General features: G+C 43.6%; 1 protein-coding gene across 4 annotated transcripts in view; it reads left to right on the top strand.

Annotated features, from left to right (window-relative positions):
• The window catches only part of RABEP1 (rabaptin, RAB GTPase binding effector protein 1), a 49,051-nt gene extending 23,341 nt beyond the window's left edge, over positions 1 to 25,710 (top strand). For 2 of the 4 annotated variants that reach the window (XM_088657751.1, XM_035138815.3), the window contains 16 exons: positions 361 to 521; positions 2,232 to 2,351; positions 3,527 to 3,662; positions 4,477 to 4,655; positions 5,079 to 5,117; positions 6,826 to 6,948; positions 10,920 to 11,384; positions 11,609 to 11,713; positions 14,932 to 15,048; positions 15,648 to 15,746; positions 17,547 to 17,687; positions 19,168 to 19,357; positions 20,588 to 20,643; positions 21,374 to 21,472; positions 21,598 to 21,714; positions 22,219 to 25,710. In XM_088657751.1, coding sequence (XP_088513877.1) covers positions 361 to 521; positions 2,232 to 2,351; positions 3,527 to 3,662; positions 4,477 to 4,655; positions 5,079 to 5,117; positions 6,826 to 6,948; positions 10,920 to 11,384; positions 11,609 to 11,713; positions 14,932 to 15,048; positions 15,648 to 15,746; positions 17,547 to 17,687; positions 19,168 to 19,357; positions 20,588 to 20,643; positions 21,374 to 21,472; positions 21,598 to 21,714; positions 22,219 to 22,320 — 2,249 coding nt within the window. In that variant the 3' untranslated portion in view covers positions 22,321 to 25,710. The remainder of the gene's footprint in view (positions 1 to 360; positions 522 to 2,231; positions 2,352 to 3,526; positions 3,663 to 4,476; positions 4,656 to 5,078; positions 5,118 to 6,825; positions 6,949 to 10,919; positions 11,385 to 11,608; positions 11,714 to 14,931; positions 15,049 to 15,647; positions 15,747 to 17,546; positions 17,688 to 19,167; positions 19,358 to 20,587; positions 20,644 to 21,373; positions 21,473 to 21,597; positions 21,715 to 22,218) is intronic. The other 2 variants (XM_088657753.1, XM_035138816.3) reach the window with 1 other exon arrangement.
• The last annotated feature ends 1,223 nt before the right edge of the window (positions 25,711 to 26,933 follow it).

Here is a 26,933-nt window from a genome sequence, read left to right as displayed (position 1 = left end):
GCCACTCAGAGTAGATGAGCTGGGCAACCTTTGGCCCTCCAGATCTTGCTGGATCCTTACTGCCATCCTCCTCAACCAGCATGGTTGGCGCTCAGGCATGATGGAAGCTGTAGTCCAACAACATCTGGAAGGTACCAGGCTCTGAACCCTTGCAGTAGGGAATCCTGAGGTCAATTGACCAGCATTCTATCTCTGTATGAGGCAGCTGTATATGTTGTTGATTTCAGCAGGACATCAAATAAATCTGCTTAAAAATCTCACTCTGAGACATATGCCAGCCTTTTAATGAGCTTGTCACCTAAAGATGTGGGGGATTAAAGAAGTGATGAGCAACTTCTTATTGTTGTTGTTATTAAACAGAAACTGTCAGTGACTATGAACTCCAGTTTCATCACAGGCTGGAGCAAGAGCGAGCTCAGTGGAACCAATACCGAGAAAACGTGGAAAGGGAAATAGTGGATCTGAGAAGACGTCTTTCCGAAGGCCAAGAAGAGGAAAACCTGGAAAATGATATGAAGAAGGTAAATCAAAGCATACTTCAACATGTAGCACTGCCAGATTTGTTTGGAAGTTGCCTGTCCATTGTCTTTCTTGAGAACTGGGAAATAAATAACATAACTAGGAGTGTTTCCTCTTTTCGTCATGACTATTCAGCTTAGAAAATAAAAGTAGGAAACAGAAGCTGGTATGAACTAGAAATGTTCTCTTTCTGCTTTGAAACTTGAAGCTGTGTGCCTGTGTTGAATTATTCCCACAATATTTAGGTTTGTAGCACAAACATCTCTTTAAATGATTCTCTTTCCTCCCGTTCTCCCCCAACATAAACTCCATTCCTGCTATTCTGCTTTTCCCTTGGTATTCCCTTCTCAGGCACCCTGGGACAAGTAAGCAGGCGGATGCAATATAGATGTGGAGAAAACGGATAGAGATATTATTTCACCCTCTTGTAATATTAAAACCTAGCATCATCCTGTGAAACTAAAGATTCAGGACAAATAAAATGAAATACTTCACACAGGTCATAGTTAAACTACCACAAGATGTGGTGATGGGTGCTATCTTAGTCAATAAGTAAAATGGCTGCTTACAGGGGGTTAAACAAATTAATTGATGATGCAACTCAGTGGCTACTAATCATGGTGAGACTATACCACCTGTAGAATCAGAGACAGCATTCCCCAATATACTTGTTATAGTGGAACAGCAGCAGGAAAGGGCTATTGCCCTCAGGTCCTGTTTTGTGCAGTTTCCATAGGGATCTGGTTTGCTGCTGTGGAAACCAGGAATGTTGGACTAGACAGACCAGTGAAGGGGAACCTCCAGTCATTCTCATTTGGCCCCTGGTATGGTTTGGCTCAAACTACAGTCACCTGATATCATGTGATTGTAGACATGGGACAGGTAAAGCTGCCCCCCCCCATGAGAATGTCTCTGCATTATCAGTTGAGTGTAGAGGCAGAGGCAACCTGTGTCCCTCCAGATGTTGTTGGGTTACAGCTCCCACCATCTCTAACCATTGGTTGAAGCTGATGAGAGTTGGAGTCCAATGGCATCTGTAGGGTCATTCCAACATGAAAACAATAGAAAAATTGTATCCCCGTCCCAACCTGAAATAAGTGCAGTAGGGTGCAGGAACCCCCTGTCCTGATGTGAAATGTTGGGCTGCGTGGAAAGCACGACATACAACTATTTTGAAATTTTAATTCTGTTGATGCCTTCCTTAGCTTTTAGTAAGTTAGGCTTCAAAATATATGTTTTTTTAAATGATCTGGGCCATGACTGTTGTCAGAGGACACATTAATGCAGAAGCCTTGTTTGAAGTTAAACAGGCCTGGTCAGTGGTTTTTTTTTTTCATGGTATCATTTTAATGTTCTAAGTGAATTGTTGAACTTATAAAACTTTGGCTGCTTGTTTCAGCAAGAGCTGCTAATTTGAGGTCCACAGTTCTGTGCATGGCAACTCGAGAGTAAGTCCCACTGTGAGACGTGCTTCCCAGAAGGCTCTGCAACATATAGCCATCCTACACAAACATGTTTGCTACTGAAAGGCTACAAAGTCTGAAACTACCGGGCTCTGTGGCCCATCTCAGTCAGAATCAACATTTGGGGCATGTGGGTTGCATTGGAGTATTCCAATTTGAGGCTGCATTTCTGTTGCATTTCAAGCAATAGAACAATAAATGAACCCTGGGCCATTGTTGGTTTGTTACATCATTTAATGTTGGCTTCAGGCCCAAGAAGATGCAGAGAAGCTTCGTTCAGTTGTGATGCCCATGGAAAAGGAGATTGCAACTTTGAAAGACAAACTGACAGAGGCTGAAGAAAGGATAAAGGAGCTGGAGGCTTCAAAGGTGGGTGAGGAAAATGTCCAAAGATCTTGTGATTGTAATGGGGTCATCTGCCTTAATACAGGAAACTAATATCTTGAAGCGGGACCTGCCTGCAAACTCAATACTTCAAGCCCTATTTTCCCCACTCTGCAACAGAAAACACAAGAATATCACATTAGTATGAATAGAATTTGAGCATGATATATAGGAAGGGACTGAGTGATTTAGCTTGGCTTTTGAAGGGGTTACACAACAGTAATGGTGTGGTGTGAGACAGGTGAAAGGGAAGAGGGACATACTGAGGACCAATTTGTGGGTTGTGAGCCTTCAAGCTTCTCTCCCTCCCAAAAAAGTAGTGTTTTGTAGGAGCTTTTATTCTTATACCATCTTTATTGATAAAACTGGTAACATTTCTGCTGTCTAATCTTCAAGCTAGCCAGCTGCTGCATCATTCCCCTGCTTTGCCTAATACTTTTGGGGTTTGCTGTTTGTCTTCAGCAGAGGATTGTAGAAAATCTTGTATAGCAGGCAGATCTTGAAAGATAAGCAAGCAACATGTATTATCAAATTCTAAAGTTTCAGGCTCTATCTTTCCACAGCACACTAGAGTGGTGGGGAAGGTATTGTAGAGATGTCAAATTGAACAGGGCAGAGATGGTTGTGTGGCCTAGAGGACTACCAGTATGTTCATTTTGGGATACATAAATCTTGTATGTATGTGGCCTTTGAGCTGGTGTCCTCTGTGTTCTGAACAACAAAGAAAACGTTCCAAGATCTATTTACTGTTCTTTGACTCTAGTTTTTAATCTTGCCAAGTACTGTATATACACTCCTTGCAGATTTGTTAGTTTCTAGCATTTTCAGATAGATTTGATTGACTTTGATGCTAGTAAGTTCTAGTGACTTACTAGCTTTCTATTCGAAATGACTAATGATAGTATCTTTAATACTAATGTCGTTGAGCATTTAATGGCAAATAATAGCTTTGAATTTACGATGGTTGCGTGTGCCACCACAAAAACTTGATGGCAACTATAGAACTGGAGTAAAGGACTCTCAGTGGAGTTTGTGATTCCTAGAAATGTGCTTGAATTCACTAAGCGGCTATAAACTTCAGTCTTTTTAGTACAGCAACTGAAGCCAAGTGCATGCATTTCACCATAATCTTCCTCTGATTGATTATATACCTTTTTCAGGTTAAAGAACTGAATCATTATTTGGAAACTGAGAAATCCTGCAGGACCGATCTAGAAATGTATGTGGCTGTTCTGAACACTCAGAAATCAGTTCTGCAGGAAGATGCAGAGAAGCTGCGGAAAGAACTTCACGAAGGTGTGAATTCTCCCCTTTGCTAAAAACATAGGAGGTGGCAACAGTAGACCCGTGCTCTAGATGAGGAGCGGGCAGCCAAGTGCTTGGGCTGATCTGCATGCCCACATTGGCTTCCAGAGTGTTCCACTTACTTTCCGCACAGTGGTATCATACAGAGCATGGTGCTGGGGATCATTAGAGTTTTAATCACAGGGCAGTAAAAAAAGGTGGGGATTTGCAGGCAGGGCTTGTTCCAGACTCCAATTCTGCAGTTATTTTGCACATAGTTAAACTATGGAACTGTCTGCCATGGGAGGCACTTGGACGGCTTTAAAACAAATTCATGGAGGATACAGCTATCAATGATTACTAGCCATGATGCCTGGGCTCTGGCTCCACAGTTGGAGGCAGCAATGCTTCTGAGTACTAGTTGCTGGAAACCAAAGGAAGAGGAGTGTGCTCTTGTGTTTGGGTTTCACTTGTGGATTTTCCACAGGCATCTGGTTGGCCACTGTGAAAAGAGGATGCTGGGCTGGATGGGCCATTGATGCCAAGAGGCAATGGGGAGGCAGGAGGTGGGCCCCTCCAAGCATGTTAATTGCTTATTTACAGTCAACCAGGGTAGAGCCTAGCCTAGATCATATAAATGGTGCCTCTTGCGAGAGTAAGTGCCTGCTTTGTTTCTGTGCAGAAAATGTGAGCAATGTTCTTAGATTTAAGTAAAAAGCTCTAATGTGCAGAATAGCAAACAAAGGTAAGCAGAGTTATTTGGGTGAGAGAAGTGAATAGTGACCATTAAAACCCTAATTCATTATCCTTGTCTGTTTCTGCATAGTCTGCCATCTATTAGAGCAGGAACGGCAGCAGCACAACCAGCTAAAGCACACCTGGCAAAAGGCCAATGACCAGTTCCTAGAGTCGCAGCGTTTGCTGATGAGGGACATGCAGTGGATGGAAATGGTGCTGACCTCTGAGCAGCTTCGGCAAGTGGAAGAACTGAAGAAGAAAGATCAGGTTGGTGTGTGTGTGTGTGTGTGGCAATCAATCATTGCTGCCTTTTTCAATAATAATTGTGGGCGTTGGGTGACAAGGAGGCTGGAGCGCAAGGATGCAGGGAGCATTTGTTTCTAGGTTTCGAATATTTTTTGACATACGTTATTAAGGCAGAAATTGTTTTAAGGAGGTTAGTGTGCATTGTCGTGTGTGCACATTTACAATGGTTCAATGTGTTGTGTGTATGTATGTGTACCTGAGATAGGTGGGCTTCTTTGTTTTTCTTGTATCTGCTGTGTTTGAGACAGCTTATGTTAGTTAATTTCATAAAATTTATACACTGCTTGGTTGTCAAAAAACAAAACAACCTCAATATGTTTTAGAAAAAGACCTGCTCTGCGCGTATTTGATTTATCTGTGAAGGAGATCACTTATTATTCTTAGGTAACACTGAAGCCGAGTACAGTCCCATCCATAAGAAGGGTAAACATTTTTACATGTTCAATTTCTAATTGACATGTGACTTATATTTGTGAGATGCATGCGACTTGATGCAAATGGCTCTGCAGCTGGGTTCACTTGCTTGAGTTTTGCGCTTGGTGTGCACTTTCAGTTCTTGCCATATGCGTGTGATGAGGAGATCCCTATGGAGATCCTCATGCTCGGCTCGTAAATGAGCTAGGATTTGCAAACGCTGGAGAACTATTATGAATACAGTCATACTCGGGTTACAGATGCTTCAGGTTGCGTCTTTTTGGGTTGCACACTGCGCGAACCCGGAAGTACCCAAACGGGTAACTTCCGGGTTTCGGTGCATGTGCAGAAACTCTAAATCACACTTTGCGCATGCACCGAAGTGCCGAATCGCGACCCGTGCAGACGCAGCACTGCGGGTTGCGAACGCTGCGGGTTGCGAACGTGCCTCCCACACGGATCACGTTCGCAACCCAAGTGTCCACTGTACTCAAAATGAATGTGAGCAGAAAGCAAACCTGTTCTCCCTGCTGCATTAAACCCACATGTCCCAAGGCTTCCCTATGGTAGAGACCAGGCACCCCCAAACTGCGGCCCTCCAGATGTTTTGGCCTACAACTCCCATGATCCCTAGCTAACAGGACCAGTGGTCAGGGATGATGGGAATTGTAGTCCAAAACATCTGGAGGGCCGAAGTTTGGGGGTACCTGGTAGAGACCTTTTGCTTCCAGCAGCAGTTTCCCCTCCAGGCAGCCCTTCAGATCAACTCTCATGCGATCCAACTGCTCCATTTGTTTATGCTTGGTGACTTGAAAGGCTGCACTTGAGCAGTGGAATGTGAGCAGAATCAAAGGGGGCGGGGGCGGCTTGCAGTTGGCCATGCCTGTGTTGAATTTAACTTGCAACAATTCCAGTAGGTGCACCTGCGTAGTTGAGCACCCCTGCTTCAAGTTCTTTCCCCATCCCTGCTTGTTAACACACTTGTGGTCTGGACTGAGATCTATGGAGGCCTGATACTAATCGATGGCAGCTGACTTCTAAGCTGATGCAATAGCAGTATGCCTAGATCAGGGATGAGGAACCTGTGGCCCTCCAGATGTTACCAAACTGACTCTCATCAACCCTGGCCAGCATTGCTAGGGGTCAGGGATGATGTAGTGCAGCAACAGCTGGAAAGCCAAAGGTTCCCCTTCCCTGATCTAGATGACTAGAGCAGGCACCCCCAAACTTCGGCCCTCCAGATGTTTTGAACTACAGTTCCCATCATCCCTGACCACTGGTCCTGTTAGCTAGGGATCATGGGAGTTGTAGGCCAAAACATCTGGAGGGCCACAGTTTGGGGATGCCTGGATCAGAGGGTGGTTGTTGTTGTTTTGTTACAAGCTCCCCTGCCCCCAAACTTGCAGGGAGAGATGACTAGATGATCCTTTGGGTATCTTCCAACTCTGTGATTCTATTATTTGTCCACCATTTTGTGATTGTGTTCAGTTGGACCTTGCAACTATTCAGTCATTCAACCAATCCAGAACTTGAGTCATTCTGACAACAAACGCTCCATTTCTTTTTTGTTTGCAATATTTTCCTTTGGGACGTCCCCGTCCCCCCCCACAAATTCCTTCCCTGATTAGCAAGGCGCTCAAGGTGTCATCTGCCACATTGAAATTCATAATGGTATAGGTGACGCTGAAAGCACATCAAAACACTTCATTGTTTTTAGGAAGATGAAGAGCAGCGGAAACTTCATAAAAGGAAAGAAGACAAGCAGAAAGGCCCTGATGAAGAATCGAAAGTAAGCTCCATCACTCATGATGAATCCCTTCCACAGTTCCTTGGTGAAGAGGTAAAGCTGATTTGTTTGGCATGTGTTTCCCAAAACGTTATTGATTGTATTTAATTTTAGCAAACGCTACTGAGGGCAAAAATCCATGGAGACTCCTTGGTAGCCATCTTGGCTTATTCAGACCAATACTACAATGTGTTGAGAGCAAACTGCGACCCCTATCATGGATTCCAGGGTTCAAACCCCCCACTTTGGCCATGAAGCTCACTGGGCCAGTCACTCACTCTCAGCCTAACCTATCTCACAGGGTTATTGTGAGAATAAAACGTGGAGGAAGAGAACTACATACACCACCTTGAGCTCCTTGGTAGATTTTAAATGTCAAAATAAAATAAATTAAATAACCTGTAAGGAGTGTGACAGGGCTTGGAGGACAGGATGCACTTCACTCTTCGAAGGAACAAAGAACCGTGGCACATGAGGGTAACCCTAAACCCAATACTCCCTTGTGGTAGGCAAGTCCTTCACCTTCTTGCAACATCTAGGGATATTTTCCACGTGATCCTGTCTTGTCACATGAGTTTTCTTATTCACTGTTACTTACATACGTACATAGTATTTTTATTTGTATGCTGCCTTTCACACCTGGCTTGAAGCATGAAAAAAAAACCACATAACTACAACATAACAAAAAATAGTCACAAGCAATAAATAAAACATTAAAAAATACGCAACCAAACTGAACAATTTTCATATGAATCACAATAAGTACTAAAATAAAGTTACAAAAAACCAACAGCAACAACTCTCCACAACAACCTCCCAGCCCTGACATCACCCTAGTCTAGGGGTCAGCAACCTTTTTCAGCCGTGGGCTGGTCCACCGTCCCTCAGACCATGTGGTGGGCCATACAATAGTTTGACAAAAATAATAATGAATGAATTCCTATGCTTCACAAATAACCCAGAGATGCATTTTAAATAAAAGCACACATTCTACTTCTGTAAAAACACGCTGATTCCTTGACCGTTCGCGGGCCAGATTGAGAAGCCAAGCCAATTGGGCTGCATCTAGCCCATGGGCTTTTGTAGCTGGAGTCAGTCATGGACCGCCTTCCCAGGCCAGGTGGGAAAGGCCTGCAAGGCAGGGAGCAGGTCTTCCAGGACTTACAGCCAAGATGGTCTCCCGCCTCCTCAGTAGCCTCAGCCTTTGTAGCTGGAGTCAGCTTGCTTACCATGTGTTGCCAAACTTGAAGTTTTAGCATGATGAATGGTATTCTTGGTGTATGATCTACCTTTTAAATGTATGGCTGTAGTCTAGTAAATGTGAAACAAATGGTGCTGGAGTAAAACAAGACCTAAATGAGCAAAATGTAATTTTGCATGGCTTTGCATAAGATTTTGGCAAGAGATACCACTTGTTGGAAACCACAGGAGGGGAGCAGGCTCTTGTGCATGGGTCTTGCTTGCTGGTTTCCCTTTGAGGCATCTGGTTGGCCACTGTGACAACAGGATACTGGCCTAGAAGGGCTTCCACTGGCCTGATGTGGCAGGGTTTATCTTACATTCTTGGGCTTATCCTTTTAAAAATAGTTTAACAATTGACAGTTGATAACTATATACTCAGCCTACAATGGAATACAGATGTTTCAGCTCTTTCCCAGTGAATTCCTACACTGTTTTGTTTTTGTTTTTCCTTTTGAAATATTTCTCTCAACCTTTGGGACCTTCCCCTGCCCCCTCTTTTTAGGAACGAAACATGAGGCATCAGTTATCCAGCAGTTTTCTAAAGCCTTAATGTCACAAAAATTAAATCCTCATCTTAAAACTCTGGTAATATGCACATTAAATATTTGGATTGCACACAAAACCTGAATTGTAAAGATAATTAAATATGGTGTGAAGCCTCAAGTTACTTCATGTGAACACAGAGGAGCTGATTCTTAAACCAGCCTTTGCTAAACTGGTGCCCTCTAGATGTTTTGGCTGTTCCAGCTTGGGCTGATGGGAATTGTAGTCTAATACACCTGCTAGGCACCGGGGTGGTAAAGGCTGCCCTTGTCCTAAACTGGGAAGTTTAAGGTATGTCCATGCAGGGTGGCGTATGTGGTTCTCACTTTTCCTCATTTAATCCCCACAACAACCCTGTAAGGTAGGTTAGGCTCAGAGGCAATGACTGACCCACCAAGATCACCTGCTGTGCTTTGTGGCTGAGTGGGGATTTAAACCCTGGTCTCTCCCAGGTCACTCAGCATAATTCTTGTGGTGGTGAATCTGAAATCCATTCTAGTGATAGGAATTGTCTTTGAATTTGCAAGTTGCACAGTTAGACCTCATTATTTATGTGTTTTAATAAGCAATCTGGTAAACAACTGGCTTTGGCTTGAATGTGACCATTGTTCTAAGTTGATCGCCTGGGCGTACTTGCTGTGCTAGTTTTTGTCTTCCTTATCCCTTTTTAAACTGAGTCGGTTTTAAGTTCGGCAGCCACCCTCAGTAGAGCAAAGCCAGTATTTCTCTATATTAAAATGGATAGTTTTACTGGAGTATACTCAGGACTGATGGTCTTTCCCTTGCTGTCTCGCCTATTCTTCTTTCAGTTGCGTTGTGAAGCAGCAGAACATAATTCTTGTGTCTATGGGAAAAATTCTTTGTTTTAATCCTTTAACTTAAGGTGGCTGTAAGCCAGTTTTTCATAGGGCATGTTAATAGGATTTACATGGGTTCTTTAAATGAGGTTCCATAATAATTGGCTCCCAACAGCACTAATTGCCTTCTCTGTGTCTTAGTGAAGTCCCAGTAAGCCACACAGGAGAATTGTGTGTTTGAGGTTTGACGCCTAAGCTCTTAAGACATTTTTATGTTGCTTCGGCCAGCACGTCGTGCCATACTGCTTCCTGCAAAGGCTATAGTAAAGTTGGAAGCTGGAGTTGTGCAGCTGGTTTTAAGCAACACACACACACACACACACACCTGCAATCATTACAAAAAGGAGACGTACTGCTACAGGCATGCTTAAAAATGATGTTCCTTTCAGATTAAGTCCTGTGAGCTTGTTCACATGAGAGCGGCTTTGAGAGGGGCAGTAGTAGAGGGCATGCATTGCATGCAGGAGAAAGTCACATGTTCAATCCCCAATGACATCTCCAGGTGGGACTGGGAAAGATCCCTTCCTGAAACCCTGAAAAACCACTGCCAGTCATGTTGGCAACCCTGATTCTACATAGACCAACGGTCTGACTTTGTACAACACTTCTTCCTGTTTGGTTTTTTTAAAAAAAGCTTGAATTCTACTTTTATCCCCAGGTGACAGTCCTGAATTAGCAACCTTCTTAATGCTGTGAAGGAATTATAGGAAAGATTAGTCACATGGAATAACAAAATCATTAAAAGATAGAATGGGAAGGGACCCCAAGGGACATCTAGTCCAACCCCTTGCAATGCAGGAATCTTTTTTGCCCAACATGGGGCTCAAACCCACGGCCCAGAGATTAAGAGTCTCATGTTCTACTAACTAGTTGTTTCAGGTTTCTATTGCTATGTGCTTCAGGGAATTTGGGACTCTACCCACCTCTGCTGGAGCCATGAGTCTAGTTGGGGGCGATAGTGTGGGGTGAGGAAGACATTGGTCAAAGAGATTTATTTTTCCCCTCCCATATATAATATTGGGATGTTACAGGGTTGCCTGATTCACTATAGATGTAGGTGAAACAACAGAAATACATACTGTACGTGAAGTTTCCTAAGGCAAAGTGTGATAGTGGACACTAACTTGTCAACCTTTAGAAAGTATTAGACAGACCTGTTCTTCTTCATCTGTTTATTTGTGGCAACCGGCCATAACATTTAAACATGCCTTACTTGCCTTTCTTCTGAATGTAAAAGTCCTAAACATTGCAACCTTTCCTCACAAGAAATTTGAGGAAAGGTGCTAGTCATAATAGACAGGATTGGGTCTTGTTATGAGGCAGCTTTTTCTCTTCTCAGCTGTAAGCATTGCCTAAGTGTTTTTATCTCTCTTTAAACTATAGGTGCATATAAACAGTACTCACGGTTCAGTCCACTCACTCGACACAGATGCCCTGTTGTCTTCGGGAGAATCTCTCAAGTCAGACAACGACATGTTCAAAGAGGGCCTGCGGAGGGCACAGTCAACGGACAGCTTGGGAACATCAGGATCCCTGCAGGCCAAAACTCTGGGCTACAACAACAAAGCCAAATCGGCTGGCAATCTTGATGAGTCTGACTTTGGACCCTTAGTTGGGGCGGACTCTATGTCGGAGAACTTTGACACGGCCTCCCTTGGCTCTCTGCAAATGCCCAGTGGGTTTATGTTAACCAAAGACCAGGAGAAAGCAATCACAGCAATGACACCGGAGCAGGAGGAGACAGCATCCCTGCTCTCCAGCATTACACAGAGTGTTGAGAATGCTTACGTATCTCCTAGCGGTTACAGATTAGTTAGTGAAACTGAGTGGAATCTCCTTCAGAAAGAGGTAAGTTTTGTATCCGCCATCTTCCTCCCACCTGAAGATTGCTGCTGTGGAGGATGGTGCATCCACCAAGTACAAAAAACTGCTCTGCTCTGCCCAGAATCCTTAAACCTCCACCAGTGGTTGCTGGAGCCGCCATCACAGTGCAGTCTTCTGTGATACTTTGGCATTGTTTTTGCAGAGTTTCTGCAGCTTCCATGGCAAATGATGACTTTTATGTTCTCCAGGTGCAAAACGCTGGGAACAAGCTGGGTCGGCGCTGCGATATGTGTTCCAATTATGAGAAACAGTTGCAAGGAATCCAGATCCAGGAGGCAGAAACCAGGGATCAGGTGGGTCCAAGGTTGCTCTCTTCCATGCAAAAGAGTCTTGGTGCTTAGAAGTTGCTACCAGTTCACTGAGTACTTACAAGGCAGCATAGCTCTTGGCTGCATGGACATTGGCAGAAGTGAAACTGGCCAGCCTCCAACCTTTGAAATGAGAAAATAAAATGATTCCTGGAGCGTCAGACAAAAGTAAAATTTTCACATAGAACTGTTACTATACTTCAGTGTAAAGGGGAAGAAATGTTGACACTTGCAGAGTGGGTTTCTGTGGTTCCCAGAATTGCTTCTTTTCTTGTAAAGTATAATTTGCTTTCAGGGTAGGAAACCACTTTGGAGGGCCACGTCCAAATCCCTTCGCAGTAGTAATGTGTTAGGGGCTTTCTACTTACCTGTTGTTCATAGTTGTTTTTCCCCTTTTATTTTGTCTTTTACACACAACAATTTCTTAGTTTAAATTTACCCTGATGTTAAATGGGTACTTTCTTATGTGCCTTCACTCTGACATTTTAGTGTACATCTATTGCTTGAGGAAGGACAGGAAGCTCAGTGGGTTATGTAGTTGTTGTTTTTTACTTGTGAGCTTACTTGCAAGTTTGGTATTCTTTTTGTAAGAATTTTCTTCCTTTGTTGTATCTGGTTCCCGCCCCCCCCCTCAAAACAGTAAAAATATATACATTAACAACTCCCTAGCTAAGTCAGCAGAGCACGTGATCTGCATTTCTCTTCTCTAATCATTTGGCATTTTAAGGGGAAAACCCCACCTGTGTCGATCGTTTTCCTTATTCAACCTTCAGGTTAAAACTTAGAATCCTCCCTCCCGGAAAGATCTGATAAGATTGCTGGACATTCAAAATATCTCACAAACAGCGACCTTTGAGTCTCAGTTCAAGATGTGACTAGTATATCTCTTGGATCATGAGTGTTTCTTGAGTTGTGGTTTCTTATCTGAAAGGCAGGAATCAATAGATGCATCTTTATCTGAGTCTGAACCCGCCCATCCACTAAACCAACCTGCTGTACTCCAGAGGTTCAGTATAGGCCCTAGTCAGCATGGCTGTGGTGGCTGGGGCTGATGGGTGTTATAGTTCAAAACATCTGGAGGGCACCAGGTTGGGGGACGCTGAACTAAATTAAAACTGGAGGCAGCTGGTTTCTCAAAGGCTCAGTCTAGACCCAACCGAGTCCCCAACACCTGGGACTTCTGCTCCCTGCATATTGCCCATCTGATAAGGTCTACCCACCTTCTATTCTGTGGAAGCCACAAAGCTGTGGAGCTCTTCCTGTTGTACATCTCAGCTGTTGATTCCCATGCGCAAGTCAAGAACAGGCAAATAAGAATGAGCAGCTGAAGTGCATCAGGCTTCTGAATCCTCTGTTGCTACTCATAGCAGGGAGAGGAGGGTAAAGGAGGCCTTTGGCTGCATGTGGGCTCAGGCAGGTGTGATCTGGTGGGTGGAGTGAGTGTTGCTGGCCTTTGGGCCTTGTGTTGTTCAAAGACTGCCCCTGCTAAAAATGTGTTGCAGAACATGAACTTCTGTATTACTTTATTATTAAAATGTCTTACATATAGCTTATCTTGCCCTTTCCCTTCTGTGTGTATAAGCACCATCAATTTTACTATTTTGGCAGAGTTGCAACACACACCAGGGTGGTGGAGGAAAGGGAATCTTCCTTCCTATTGCAAGTGTTACCAGTGTCAAAGCAGTTGTAATAAAAACCTCTTTGCTGTTTGTGCAGAGCATAAGGTTTGGATGGTTTAGGGCTAGGCAATTCACAAATGAAGCGTGACTCAGCCTGTACTTTCAGTCAATATTCTTCTGAGATTCACATTTCTAGAGGTGGGGAGCCTGCAACCTTCCTGTGTTGTTGGGCTTTAGAACCAGCACTGGCCCTATTGGCTGGGTCCGTTGGGAACTGGAGTCCAGCAGCGCTTGGAATTCTATAATAGCTGTAGGTTTCCAAGCAGGGGCTTGTTTGCAAGATCAGGGCTGGTTGAGGTTGAGTTTTAGTTTGTTGACTCAGGGATGGTTTCCTGGATTGACGATCGTAGAGTTGTAAGGGACCCATAGGACCCACTAGTTCAACCCCCTTCAATGCAGAGATCCCTTCTCTACGTGATCAAGGAGGTCTACAGTGCACCCAGTCACAATGCAACACTCACTTTCTCGTATAATTAATTCACAGGTCACTTGTGGCTGCAGGGAACTCTGCACTCCACCTACCTCTGCACATCAGTGATAACAACTCCGCTATTGTTTGCATGAGAGGTGAGTCAAGAGCCCCTGAGTTTGTGCAGGGGCTCCTTTCCTCTCTTTCAACTCACTTCAGCCTCTGATTCACCCCTTGAGTTAAAATTGGAGGTTGAAAAGAGTTTGGGGGTTGTTAACCCAGGGCAGCCTTTTTGCCAACCTGGTGCCCTCCAGATGTTTTGGACTGCAACTGCCATCACTCCAACCCACCTGGAGGGCACCAGGTTGGAGAAGGCTGCCCTTGGGTCATTGATCGTGTAGACAAGCCCCTCTGGCAGACAGATTAACTGCTACCAGATCTTTCAGAGTCTCTCGTGTCCAAAAATTCAAACTCTTCTTCACATTTAAAATATGTTACATTTCAGCTTTTTTTGTGCATAGCTACACCTACATCTAGAAAACTTGGCACACTTGATTTTTGCAATCTTTACATAAAGCTTTTGATTATTATTTTTTTGCAAAGAAGAAAAGGCAAGTTGTACAACATTTTGATGACAGTTAGGAAAATAATTCAGAATTCTGTCCAATGAATCAGTTGCTGCAGTGTTGGAAAAGGTTGCTTCCTATACAGGGAGGCTTTTGGTCACAGCCACTCTCTCATAAAGAGTGCAAACATTAATTCATGATGTGTGTGTTTTAATCTATGGCAGTCTTGACCCCTCCAGATGTTTTTAACTACAACTCTCATCAACGAAGGCAGTTGTAAGTTCAGAGCATCTAGAGAACATGAGGTCAGCGAATGCTGACCTACTAGGATAGCTCAGTTGGTAGAGCACAAGTCTCTTAATCTCAGGGTTGTGGGTTTGAGCCCCACATTGGGCAAAAGATTCCTGCATTGCAGGGGTTGGGCTAGATGACCCTCGTGGCTCCTTACAACTTTACAATTCTATGATACTATTATTGGACAGTTGTACTCACCCCACCCCCTTTTAGAAGAAAGGTAATTTATGGTGTGCTCTTGTCCTAATCACATAGGTGAAGAAGCTTCAGGTGATGTTGAGGCAGGCCAATGACCAACTAGAAAAAACCATGCACAAGAAACAGGAGCTGGAGGAATACATGAAACAAAGCACTGAAGATTCAGGAAATCAGGTACAGAAAACCTGGAGAGAAGCAAAACCCTAAAGGAAGAGCAGCAGTCTGCAGAAGGGTATCCTAGGCCTGAAACTTTTTCATTGTAAAACCCCATAGTTTCCTGGAAGAACAGTTCAAGCTTTTAGCAGAACTGTTTTGAGTGTGTGTGTGTGTGTGTGTGTGTGTGTGTGTGTGTGTGTGTGTGAGAGAGAGAGAGAGAGAGAGAGAGAGAGAGAGAGAGAGAGAGAGAGACGATTGGCAACTACTACTGTTTTTAAAAAACAATTAGTTGAAGAGCTTCCACATAGAAAATAGAAGACAAATGGAATGTATGTAATCATGGCCTCCAAAATTTTATCAACTGCTGTTGAGAAAGCTGCTTGGGTGACTTCAGTTGCATGCTATATAAGAGATCATGTACCAGAAACTATGGCACTAATAGACATCCCCACCAATCTGTCCATGGCCCTTTCAACAATACTGACTTTAGTTTGAACATACTGACTGAAACATTGCAAGGGGCAGCATACCATCTACTGACAACTTTGTATAGTGCTTCCTTTTTGTGTTATATTTGTGTTGGTTGATAAAGTCCTCTCCCCCCCCCCCTTTAACAGATCTCCTCGCTTATTGTTAGAGTTCAGGAGTCCGAGGCCCTGCTTAGCGAACTGCAACAGGCATTTTCTCAAGCCAGGAGAGATGTCCAGGACCAAATGGTAAAAGGAATGCATACTTTTTAATAATCTTGGGGTTTTGAATAAATAAATAATGTCACTGTATGGCTTTTTACTCCAAATGACAGCCTTGTAATTATCCACTTGCCTGCCCTTCCAAGGCAAAGAATGGTTGATTCCAGGCAGTTAACAAGCTTGAGTGCTGTCCATCCACACCTACCTACATATATGTATATATATAGAGAGAAATAAAGAGATTGTACCTGGCTGGCTCCTGACAGCAAAGCTAGGTGTGCATCTGTTTCCTTGTTCTCTCTGCTTATCCAGCTGTTGGAGGAGCCCAGATATGCTCATGGTGGTGGGGAACCCATCAAGCTGGCCACTTTCTAAGGAATATCAAGGAAGGCAGGGGAAGGGGGCACTGAGGACACGGCAGCAATAAGAGGAGTAGGGATATCTCAGTTGACCATGTCCTGAGAGATGCAGAGGAATCCAAAAGAGCTACTAGCATGGTGTGGTGGTTATAGAGTGCTGGGAGACTAGGGTTCAGTCCCCACATGAGTCACAGCCTCTCAGACTAACCTACCCCACAGGGTTGTTTTGGGGATTAAATGCAGGGGGTGGGGGGAGAGAGAGAACCATGTGCACTACCTTGAGTTGCTTGGAGAAAAAAGGTGAGATACAAATGAAATAAATAGTAAAATAATGATGAATTCTGCTTGCAGTGTAAAGGCCAGAAAGGCTGTCTTGTCAGAAGGTGATAAATGCTCAACCCAAAGTCTCTTGGGGACAGTTGATGGCAAAGGTTTTATGTCTTCCATCTTGTCCTGGGGTAGCTTATTCTTATCCAGCAATGGCCTGTATTGCTTCCATGGCTTTTAAACCCACTCTATCCACACTAGAACAGTGGGGAAAATGGATTAGGGATTTCACAGGTGGGATTCAAGTATCTATGAGCCCAAAGTGTCTTCCTAGTGTCATTTGTTGCTGGCTCTGTCCCAGAAACTTCACAGTGATAGGAATGGACACTAGGCTAGAAGTGTTTGCCCATGTATTGACTCTTGACCAGTAGATCAGTCTTCCTCTTTCATTCAGGAGACAGGCACAAAATATGCCTGTCATAAACTGGTTTTTGCCTTTGCCTTCCTTCTTTTTCATATGTAAGTGCAGATTCTGATTTTAGATTTTGTAATACCTTTTCTTGACTGGCAGTGTAGATTTTTCTTTATAATGTTACCCACCATGAAATTGTTTTACTGATGAAGGTTGAATGCAAAGTTTGTAAACAGCAAATGCATACTTATTTGCACACTCAGTTCTGAGCAGTAGAACACTACTGGGTGTTTTGAATTTTTCTTTTCACTTCATGTAACAAGATTCCTTTTTGTCTGTTTACCTTCAGAATCATGTCGGCATGAATTATTGCTCAATTGTGTCTGCTGCAATCGATTTTACTTTCAATGTTAAACTTTTCTAATGCTATTAAAGCTCTTTGAGGTAATTGAGAACTCTGACCTTGCAATGGAGCAAGGGCACCCTTGCGAACAAAAAAAGACGTGTCTATCCTTTACTGCTTCTGGTAATATGCTGCTTGTTGGAATGAGAAACCATAATGCGATTGATCTTTGGTTGGTTAGCTGTAAGGTGTTTTTCTGCAACAGTTTAATTTCCACCGACTCCTAAATGATTTTAAATCATTTCCTATTTCCAGTCTGGGGTAGGTGTTGGCACAAAGAAAGGTAGTGTTTTAACTTCCATGAGCTTAGAAAATGCTGGAGATGCAACTTCATTGATTTTGAAACTGTGACTTTGAAATATTTGTGTGTGTTTTTCCCACCGGAGGCTGTCCTGACGCAGTCGAGGGAACATGTCTCGGAGGAGTTGTTGAGACTCCAGAAAGACAATGAAAGCCTTCAAGGAAAACATTGTCTGCATGCCTCTTTGCAGCAGGCTGAAGACTTTATCCTGCCAGAATCTGGAGAGGTAGGAGAATAAATTTGTGGTGTTGATTATTCTCAACATGAAAAGCTCAGGGAGATAGTTGAGTAAAGATGTACAAGTTAGTTTCAGGATTCTCACTTCTGCCCCAGTGAGAGGTTAGGTTAGTATCTGTTGACCTTAACTTCTGGGCACATGCACAAATGAGCTTGCTGTGCACACAAGTGTGACAATGAAATAAATGCCTGTTCCTTTAAAAGTCCAGTGTACCTGGGACAATGGTCTAACCTTCCCCATTGCATAGCAACCTGCCTGTCACATTTCCAAAATCCTCCATGCATTCACGAGCAGTTTCTGAGTTCTGGGCCCAGTACTGTGCCTAAGATTTCAGATTGAAACTGCAGAGTGGAAGAAAAGGAGGACCTTTTTCTGCCTCCCTGCTTCCAGCTACCCTCTTAAGACTGGATAAGAGACCCTCTTAAGAATATTAGGGGGGTGGGCAAGGGAAGGACTAGATCAGACATCCCCAAACTGCGGCCCTCCAGATGTTTTGGCCTACAACTCCCAAGATCCCTAGCTAACAGGACCAGTGGTCAGGGATGATGGGAATTGTAGTCCAAAACATCTGGAGGGCTGAAGTTCGGGGATGCCTGGACTAGATCATGTGAAAAATGAGCATAATATTTTAGCTGCAGTTCATTCATTTTCAGTTTTGTATTCTTGTTATAAAAAGTGTGCCTAGACATTCCGTTGTTGTGCCCATAACCTAGGTTTAAGGTGCCATTTAACTCCTAGCTTTCATATCTCAGTTTCTAACACTGACCAGGAGTCGGTTGGACATCTCTCTCTCTCTAGATTCTCACCTTTTCACTTCCTCCTTCCTGGGTTGCTGAAAGGTGCCAATGATCCATCTCTTTCTCTCTGTCAGACATGACATGTCCCAAGTTTCATCCCCTAGAGGTGAGCCCGAGTCTAATTGGCCATCCCTGATTAATTGGCCATACCACCCTCCCCCATCAGTTCCCTCCCCTGACTCTACAGGGTGAAAAGAAATAAGATAATTTCCTAGAAAATGTGACCTCTCTCTACTGAATATCATGCTTGATCATTGATCCCTCCTCACTAATAAGCATTTTCCAGTTGTACTCTAGGAATCTCACACAGGTGCCTCTTTGCTGAGACATCATTGTCTGCTTGAGGACACTGCTCTGGTGCCTTTAGGCCCTGGGACCTTACTGTCAGATGCTCCTCAGTGTGGATCTCTACTTCCTCAACATTTATTCCTCACCCTGCCACTATCCCCCAGCTGACTTTCAGAAAGATTATCTAGCATTTGGACACACAGCATTTTTGGGAGGGGAATCTAATGTCGGTTTCTCTCTTTAGTGTATACTTCCCTCTTCTGCTAATTTTAAAACCGGGTTCTACAGTGGCCAGGGTGGTATATGTTTTGTTATGTTAGGGTTGTGTGGGCATGGGAAAGAGAGAGTGCTTTGTTCTAGAATTGTGTCAACCTTTCTTTCAGGAACTCCGTGACCTGGTCCTCAAATATCGGGAAGACATCATTAGTGTGCGGACAGCAGCAGACCACCTGGAGGAAAAGCTGAAGGCGGAGATTTTGTTCCTGAAAGAGCAGATTCAAGCTGAGCAATGTTTGAAAGAGAACATAGAGGAGACTCTGCAGCTGGAATTAGAGAATTGCAAAGAGGAAATAGGTTAGAGAAGGGCCTGGAGGGAGAGGGCAGCACCGAGCACCAGAGCAGAAATGTACCTTGAGCTGGAAGGAAACTGCTCCTCTAGTTGCACAGAAGGATCAGTGCCATTCACCACATCTAAACCACACTTCTTAGGTGTTCAAAGTGCTCTGCAATATCTTGGTAACCCTTTCAAGAGCCTTGAAATGTAGTTTTCCACTTCTCGTCCCCCATATTGAGAGGAGCATCCCAAGAAACCTTTTCAGGGTCATGCCCGATGTGCTTTAATGAAACCACTTGAAATAAGTCCAATGTTTGAAATGGGATCCTGCAACCAAATATCTGGCTAATGGAAATTGATATAGGAAATTCAGTACTTGTTTCCTCATCCTGCCTCTAGCCGCTACTTCTTGACCCTCCTTGCTTCCTTAGGGGTGCCAGTTCAATCCTCTAGTGACAGCAGACATAGCATGCAGCCTGTCCACAGCACTTTGCCTCATTATCCCCTTCTTATTTCCTCTGCCTCAATCAGACATTTACAGTCCACACTTCCCCTTTCCCTAAGATCTTCCACACTCAAGTGCACTCCTCTGGCCATCTTGTTAATGGAATTCCCCGCTCCTCCCCTTTCTAGAACCTTTTCCCAGTCCTCAGCCTGCCATACAAAGGTATTCCTGCCCATAGGGTCTGTGTGAGACTTTACTCATAGCCAAACACAACAGCGGTTGTGATTTTTTAAAAAAATGGTTTTATCTTTTTGTAAACAGCTTTGAGGGGTTGGTTTTTGGGTTGTTGCTTTTTTGCAATCAAGCAGGGTATAAATATTAGGAAATAAAAATACATAAACAAGCTTTTTCTTCCCCCACGGAAACTTCTTATCTCTACTGATTTTAGATAGATGGCACGAGCTTTGTGTCACAGGCTCAGAGTCACAGGACAAGGTGCTTCATATTTATGACTGAGAGCTAGTAGGTTCCTGAGAACAGAGCACAGGTAGGAGGGAGCCACCTGCCACTGCTCAGCCTCCTTCGCTTTGCAAAGGGAGGACAGGGCCCTAATATTCCATGCCTAGATAAGTTGAGAGGAAAAAAATCAGCAGCTAGAGGCTCAGACAGGAACATGCATTGAAACAGTCTTTTATGGAATTCCATCAGTGAGAAAGTGATGTTGGCGACTTTAGTCCCTACCTGGCCAGCATGAGCTGAACACAAGCTTGGTTAATGAGCTGAAAGTCTCTCTCTTCTCTTACAGCTGCTGCTTCCAGTCTGAAAACAGAACTGGAGAGAATAAAAGCAGGGAAGGAGCAGGTAAGGGTTCCACCTGGATGCTTTAGGGGATGTTTGGAAAACAGCCTCTCTCTGTCCATCTTGTAGCAGCGGCCCCTGTAAAGCAGGGTCACTTGGGCAACCAAAATGGTCAAAGGCCTGGAAACGATGCCGTATGAGGAACGGCTTAGGGAGCTGGGTATGTTTAGCCTGGAGAAGAGAAGGTTAAGGGGTTATATGATAGCCATGTTCAAATATATGAAAGGATGTCTTATGGAGGAGGGAGAAAGATTGTTTTCTGCTGCTCCAGAGAAGCAGACACAGAGCAATGGATTCAAACTTCAAGAAAGAAGATTCCACCTAAACATTAGGAAGAACTTCCTGACAGTAAGAGCTGTCGGCAGTGGAATTTGCTACCAAGGAGTGTGGTGGAGTTTCCTTCTTTGGAGGTCTTTAAGCAGAGGCTTGACAGGCACATGTCAAGAATGCTTTGATGGTGTTTCCTGCTTGGCAGGGGGTTGGACTAGATGGTCCTTGTGGTCTCTTCCAACTCTATGATTCTATGATTCTACTTGCCCAGGAGTTGAAGTTGGCCTAAGTTTTCTGGGGCTGTTCAATAAAGGAGAGTGCTCATTGACTGCAGGCTTTTCCATTCTGGTTTCATTAAAGGCCAGGAAATTGTAAGATTTACTTAACTTGCAGTCAATTTATGCAGGTGAATGCCAGGCAAGGGCAGTGTTGAACCTTATGCAACTTATTCTTGATTTCACAGTTGGAATCCGCCTTGAAGGAGAAAAACCAACAGCTGGAAAGCTTGCAGGAAAGGAGAAACAGCCTTGAGGAGCAGCTGAAGAAGGAGTTGGCTGCAAAGGTAACTATTAATGAAAATAGGGTGTGTTTGTGTAAAAAAAGGGGGGCCCATTATTTACCACTCCAATGCCCCCTGACCATCAGTGCAATGATAAGCCCTTTCATCCAAATAAAAACTTGTTTCAGGCGAACCTGGAGCAGCTGATGTTTGAGGAGAAGAACAAAGCTCAGCGGCTGCAGACGGAACTGGATGTTAGTGAGCAAGTGCAGAGAGATTTTGTGAAGCTTTCACAGACTCTTCAGGTAGGGTTGTTGGCACAATTGGTGAGGCACTGAATAAACCAAGGGGAGATTCAGAAGAGATTTTCCAGACTCTGGAAACCCCAAGGTGGACGGGGTGGGCTCTAATGCCTGAGTAACAGTAGTAAATCAACAGCTAGTTGCCTTGATTATTATTATGGTCACTTAGTGCATCTGACAGAGTATAGAATAATAATAATAATAATAGCAATTATGGAATAATTTACACTGATTCATGTTAGTTAAACCATACTCTAAAGAAAGTCCATCTTCACCATCTCGCTACGGTAACACCCCAGAACGCAAATAGCCCTTTTAATTTCTTCCCCTCTGATTAAAATGTGCTCGCATTCATTACAAATGTTTCCCACCTATTAATCAGCTTTAGCAGCCCAACAGAAAACAATCCATATGGGCTGATGGGTTTTTCATAGCAGTTTGCAGTATGAAAAACTGATCTAAGGTCTGGGAACCTGGATATAATGAACCAAATCATTTCCCCCCCAGGTCCAATTGGAACGGATCCGGCAGGCAGATTCCCTGGAGAGAATCCGTGTGATCCTCAACGACACAAAACTGACAGACATTAATCAACTGCCTGAAACATGACACCCTCCATAGCAGGGCTCTAAGGCTACAAAATTTTTGTTTTGTTTTGTGTTTGTTTCAGGTTTTTTTTTAAAGAAAAACCCTCATCTTTATAGCAAAACATTTAATAATTATTATTTAACTCTTAACTGAAAGAAGCAGAAGATGGCACAGGGGGACAATGATCCAGGCTGTGTTTCTGGAAGGGAGAGATGGCTTTGTGTTGGGCGCAGAAAAGTGTCAGATGGAGAGATGAGCAAGATGCTTTGGGGGGGGGGGCCTTAGTGGGGGATTGGACTTGTCAAAATAACCACCCTCTCTCACCTCCACCCCTCCTCTGGAATTTGGCGCTCTTCTTTCTCTCACCTCTTCCCATTAAAAACAAAATATTGTGGTGAAGGTAGTTCTGCAAATCAAATCTCCCCTTCTCCCCAAACCATATTTTGGAGTGAAGCTGTTGAACTCCGCCCCAATGAAGACTGAAGGGCTACCAAGGGTATTGAGTGTGAGAGCACGGCAGGCTAGGCAGATGCCAGTCTAGCATGCTGTATGAATATTTTATATTAAAATATGAATTTATCTGCAGGACACTGGATTTGGGGTTTTTGAGCTCGGTGCACAAATTGTATCTCGTATGTTGTGCCGGAGGAGACCAATTGCGGTTGAAAAGTGTGATGGGACAGGATGTCCGGGGGACGGGGTGAGGGGCAGTGTAGATGAGAAGGCTCTGAAGTTGTCGAAAGAGAGGACTTGGCCTTCGGAGGAAAATGACCACTAGAAATAAAAAGCCTCGGCCTCCAGATTGTTGGGGCAAGAGAATGGGTGGCAAATACACCCTGGAATGGCTGCAGGAGCAGGTTGAAAACAACACTTTTTGTGTTGCCTATTTTTCAGGTGGCAGGCAAAGATATCCTGCCCTAGTTGAGCTGAAATTTAGGATCTTTTCATTTATGCACTCCTTTTAGCAATGGAAGGGAGCTATATCCCACAATTCCTCCCCACAAAGTAAGTGTGTGTGTGTGTGTGTGTGTGTGTGTGTGTGTGTGTGTGTGTGTGTTTTGGGGGGTATTTAATCTGAATACAAAGAACAGAGGATGGAATTAGGGTTTTTTATGACTCTTTAATAAAACAAACATGTCGATTTCAAGGCACCGCCAAGTGGAGCAGGTGCTTTTCAGACTCACAAATTTAGAAGCTGTAAAATATGCCGCTCGTTTAAAATAGATTCTGAAGTGGCGGTTAAGCTTCAATGGAATCATTCTTGGATATGCCCCTTTAGATGCAGACTCCCCGTGCTGTGGACTTTGGGTTGGAAGCTGATCATGCTCTGGCCCCGTTGTAAATCAGTGGGACCTCCATGCAACTCATTTGCCCTCTGCACCCAACCATTTGAGCTTGAAGGCAGGGGCGGAATGTACTGCAGAATTTGGAAGAAACGGGCTTTGAGGCAGACCCACCATGAAATAAACCTTATTTGCAGGATCAAATGTATCAAAAGTATTTTTGATTTCTCTCAACCATGATTCCCTGCATTTCCAGTAAGAGCGTATAACTTCCTAGAAAGTGCATCTTAGAAGAAGGGTTGTGTGAAATGGGCAGGGTGTGCTGTAGCCATGAGCTGCAGCTCCCTTGCATTCCTAGCCTTTGCCTTCAACAGGGAGGTGCTTTGGGTGCAAACAGCAGCCCTTTTCCCTTTCTATTCCTGCTACCAAAAGCCCAGCCATTGCTCCATGAAGCTGATTTTCTAAAGATTGGAATGAGCCTAGCATGGTCCTTAATATAATCATGTTCACCATTACCTGATTATTTCCCAAACAACTAGTGATCTGAAATTCCGCTTCATATTTTATCAGTGTAAGAGGAGGAATTACCACAGTTCCTCGCCCCTACCCCGCTCCTGCCAAGGGTCCCAGTCCAGACTTAACCACTTGGGGCCAGAAGTAATCAGTCACTTTGGTTGTTCTGCAGGTTTCTGTTGTGCTGGAAGCGATCTCCTATGGGAGTCTCTTGCTCAGTGTGGTTCCATCCACGTAATTGCTACATAATCAGAAAACACTTGCTGGAATCCAGTGTGTATGTGTGTGTGTGTTTATGTGAGGGGTGGAATACTGCAGCAGTAAAGAAATGGCAAGGTTGGGATGCCTCCAGCTGCGAGGAACATTTGCAACCAGTAGGATTGGGAGAGAAGAACCTAGTCTTGCATTGACAAGTTTCTTTGGATCGTTAATTCGGTCCTAGAAGCTGCAGGGGAGGTTTTCCTCTTTCTTCAAGCATGCCTGAGGCTAACTCTCCCTGTTTTGCTCCTGCCATTTCAACATTGCCACCTTCTCTGGTGAGCCACCTTTGGAAAAGCACCCACAACAGTCAGTTTTATTTAACTAGTTGTCTTAAAGTGGTTAGAAACTGGTTAAATAGGAAGATAACTATATAGCATGTAGAGTAGCACAATAAGACCATTACTGAACCCACTACAGCTTATGCATTGAAGAGCAGTACTTTGTGAGGTCAGGTTCTTGATTAACCGAGTTTTTCCATCCAGATGCCTAGTATGGCTTCAGAGACAACAGGGGAAGTATGTTTTCAGCTCCTGAGGACAGGGGAACAGATCAGCAGTACTAGATTTTAAAACTTTCATAGTTGTAACTAAATTAACGGAAGATTGACGGTGTAATGCAGAAATTCTCGAACCTAGAACCCAAGATACACACAGGATGAATTAAAGAAGCCGTCCAAATAATTTAGAAAAGGGAAAATAATTTTGTTCAATGCCGGGAAATCCTCAGTGAAAGTAAGCAATTTAATTGTGGACATAATTTCTTCTATAATTAAGCTCCCCCCCTCTTTTTTAAAAGGGAAAGTTGCGCCCATCTGACCTTAGGTCCTGGCTCTCTTGCTGTAAAGGATTGCTTAATTTGTACCATTGGCTTTCAGGGTTACGCACTGAGCCTTAGCTACTACAAACAGGGAATATAATACAGTAACTCTTGAGAATGGGGCTGTGTGCAGAATTTAAGAGAAAAAGCCTGCAAGTTTTAGCTCTGTTCTGTATACTTGTACAGTCTTAATATGTGCAAAATAAGTTCTTGCAGCATGTCTAACCTGTTAACATCTTCTTTACTTGACTCCTGTGCCATTGCTATACAACCTCTTAAAGCATGGTTTGGATAAGGATAAGGGTAGGAGGCAGGCAAGTCATCTATGAATACAGTCCCTTAAAAAATTAGTTAAGCCTTTAAATTCCAAATGAGTGTGTCTGGAATAATACATTCCAATGAACCAAGCCTCTGGTGTCCTGTGAAACTGTGGATGTAAAATTCTCCTGTCTACCAAATTCAGAAATGTAACCATTTGTTAACTGTATTTGAAGGTGTATCCTTAAGAAGTGTTCCAAATTAAAGGAGGTAAAAAGTATTTTGTGATCCTTCTCATACTTCCTTTCTGCCCTGGTGAATGTTAGGTCATGAGGCTAGAAAGAGATCCGTGACGCTTTCCTCAAAATGGTCATAGTAGGGGACCAATCTAATGTTCTGTTCATCACTGAGCCTAAGGATTTGTTTCCATTATTATCCTGTGTTAAATCATCCTTATGACATCATGGCAAGTTCTGACTTGCTTTTATGCTCAGAACTGAGCTGCAGGTTGCAGGGAGGGCAAATTACTGTATTTACTCAAATGTAATGCACACGTTTTTTAGCCAAATTATGTCGCAAAAATTAGGGTGCGCATTAAATTTGATGCCACCAGCAAATAGTTTTTTAGTTTCAATGTTCTTGAAAATTGTGTGCAGTAGATTCGATGGCACATTAGATTTCTATAAATACAGTAAGAACTAGAAAGGCACTTAGAGGTTTTCTGTTCTAGTACGTAAGGTATAAATTTTATTTAAAAATATATGGGGTAGGGTAGGAGCGTAATTTGCAAATAGGTAATTGGCAACATGGTTTTTTACTTATTGGACAAGGGGCAGACTTGAATTAAATCACGAGAAAACATGGGCTGACATTTTGCTGTTATGTTATGTGAATGCTGCAAAAAAACCTTGAATACATGAGCAGCACTGACCTTAATATGGCACCTGCAATATCTAGGGGTAAAACCGTGCTTGTGCTTTCTCCTTTGGCGTGTGGGGTATTAATCAATTCTGTAGAGAGACTTTCAGAGTAGCACTGAGGCAGTGATAGTATGGACTGAAGGAAGAGGCTCCATATACAAACAACTGAATATAATATATAGAAGAGGGTGAAAGGTTGTTTTCTGCTGCTCCAGAGAAGCAGACAAGGAGCAATGGATTCAAGCTACAAGAAAGAAGATTCCACCTAAACATTAGGAAGAACTTCCTGACAGTAAGAGCTGTTTGGCAGTGGAATTTGCTGCCAAGGAGTGTGGTGGAGTCTTCTTCTTTGGAGGTCTTTAAGCGGAGGCTTGACAGCCATCTGTCAGGAATGCTTTGTTGGTGTTTCCTGCCTGGCAGGGGGTTGGACTGGATGGCCCTTGTGGTCTCTTCCAACTCTATGATTCCATGATTCTAATCAGCAGTAGCAAAAAGCAAGCCTCAATTATGTGAAAATCAGCATATTGCTGATTCCAGACCAACACGCATTTGCTTCCTGGGGATACTTCCAATGGCTGGTGGT

The sequence above is a fragment of the Zootoca vivipara genome, chromosome 14 (assembly GCF_965207765.1).
Source record: "Zootoca vivipara chromosome 14, rZooViv2.hap1.1, whole genome shotgun sequence".
NCBI classification, from domain to species: Eukaryota; Metazoa; Chordata; class Lepidosauria; order Squamata; family Lacertidae; genus Zootoca; species Zootoca vivipara.
Note: the sequence above shows the minus strand (reverse complement) of the source record. Positions and strands in the feature narration are given on the sequence as shown.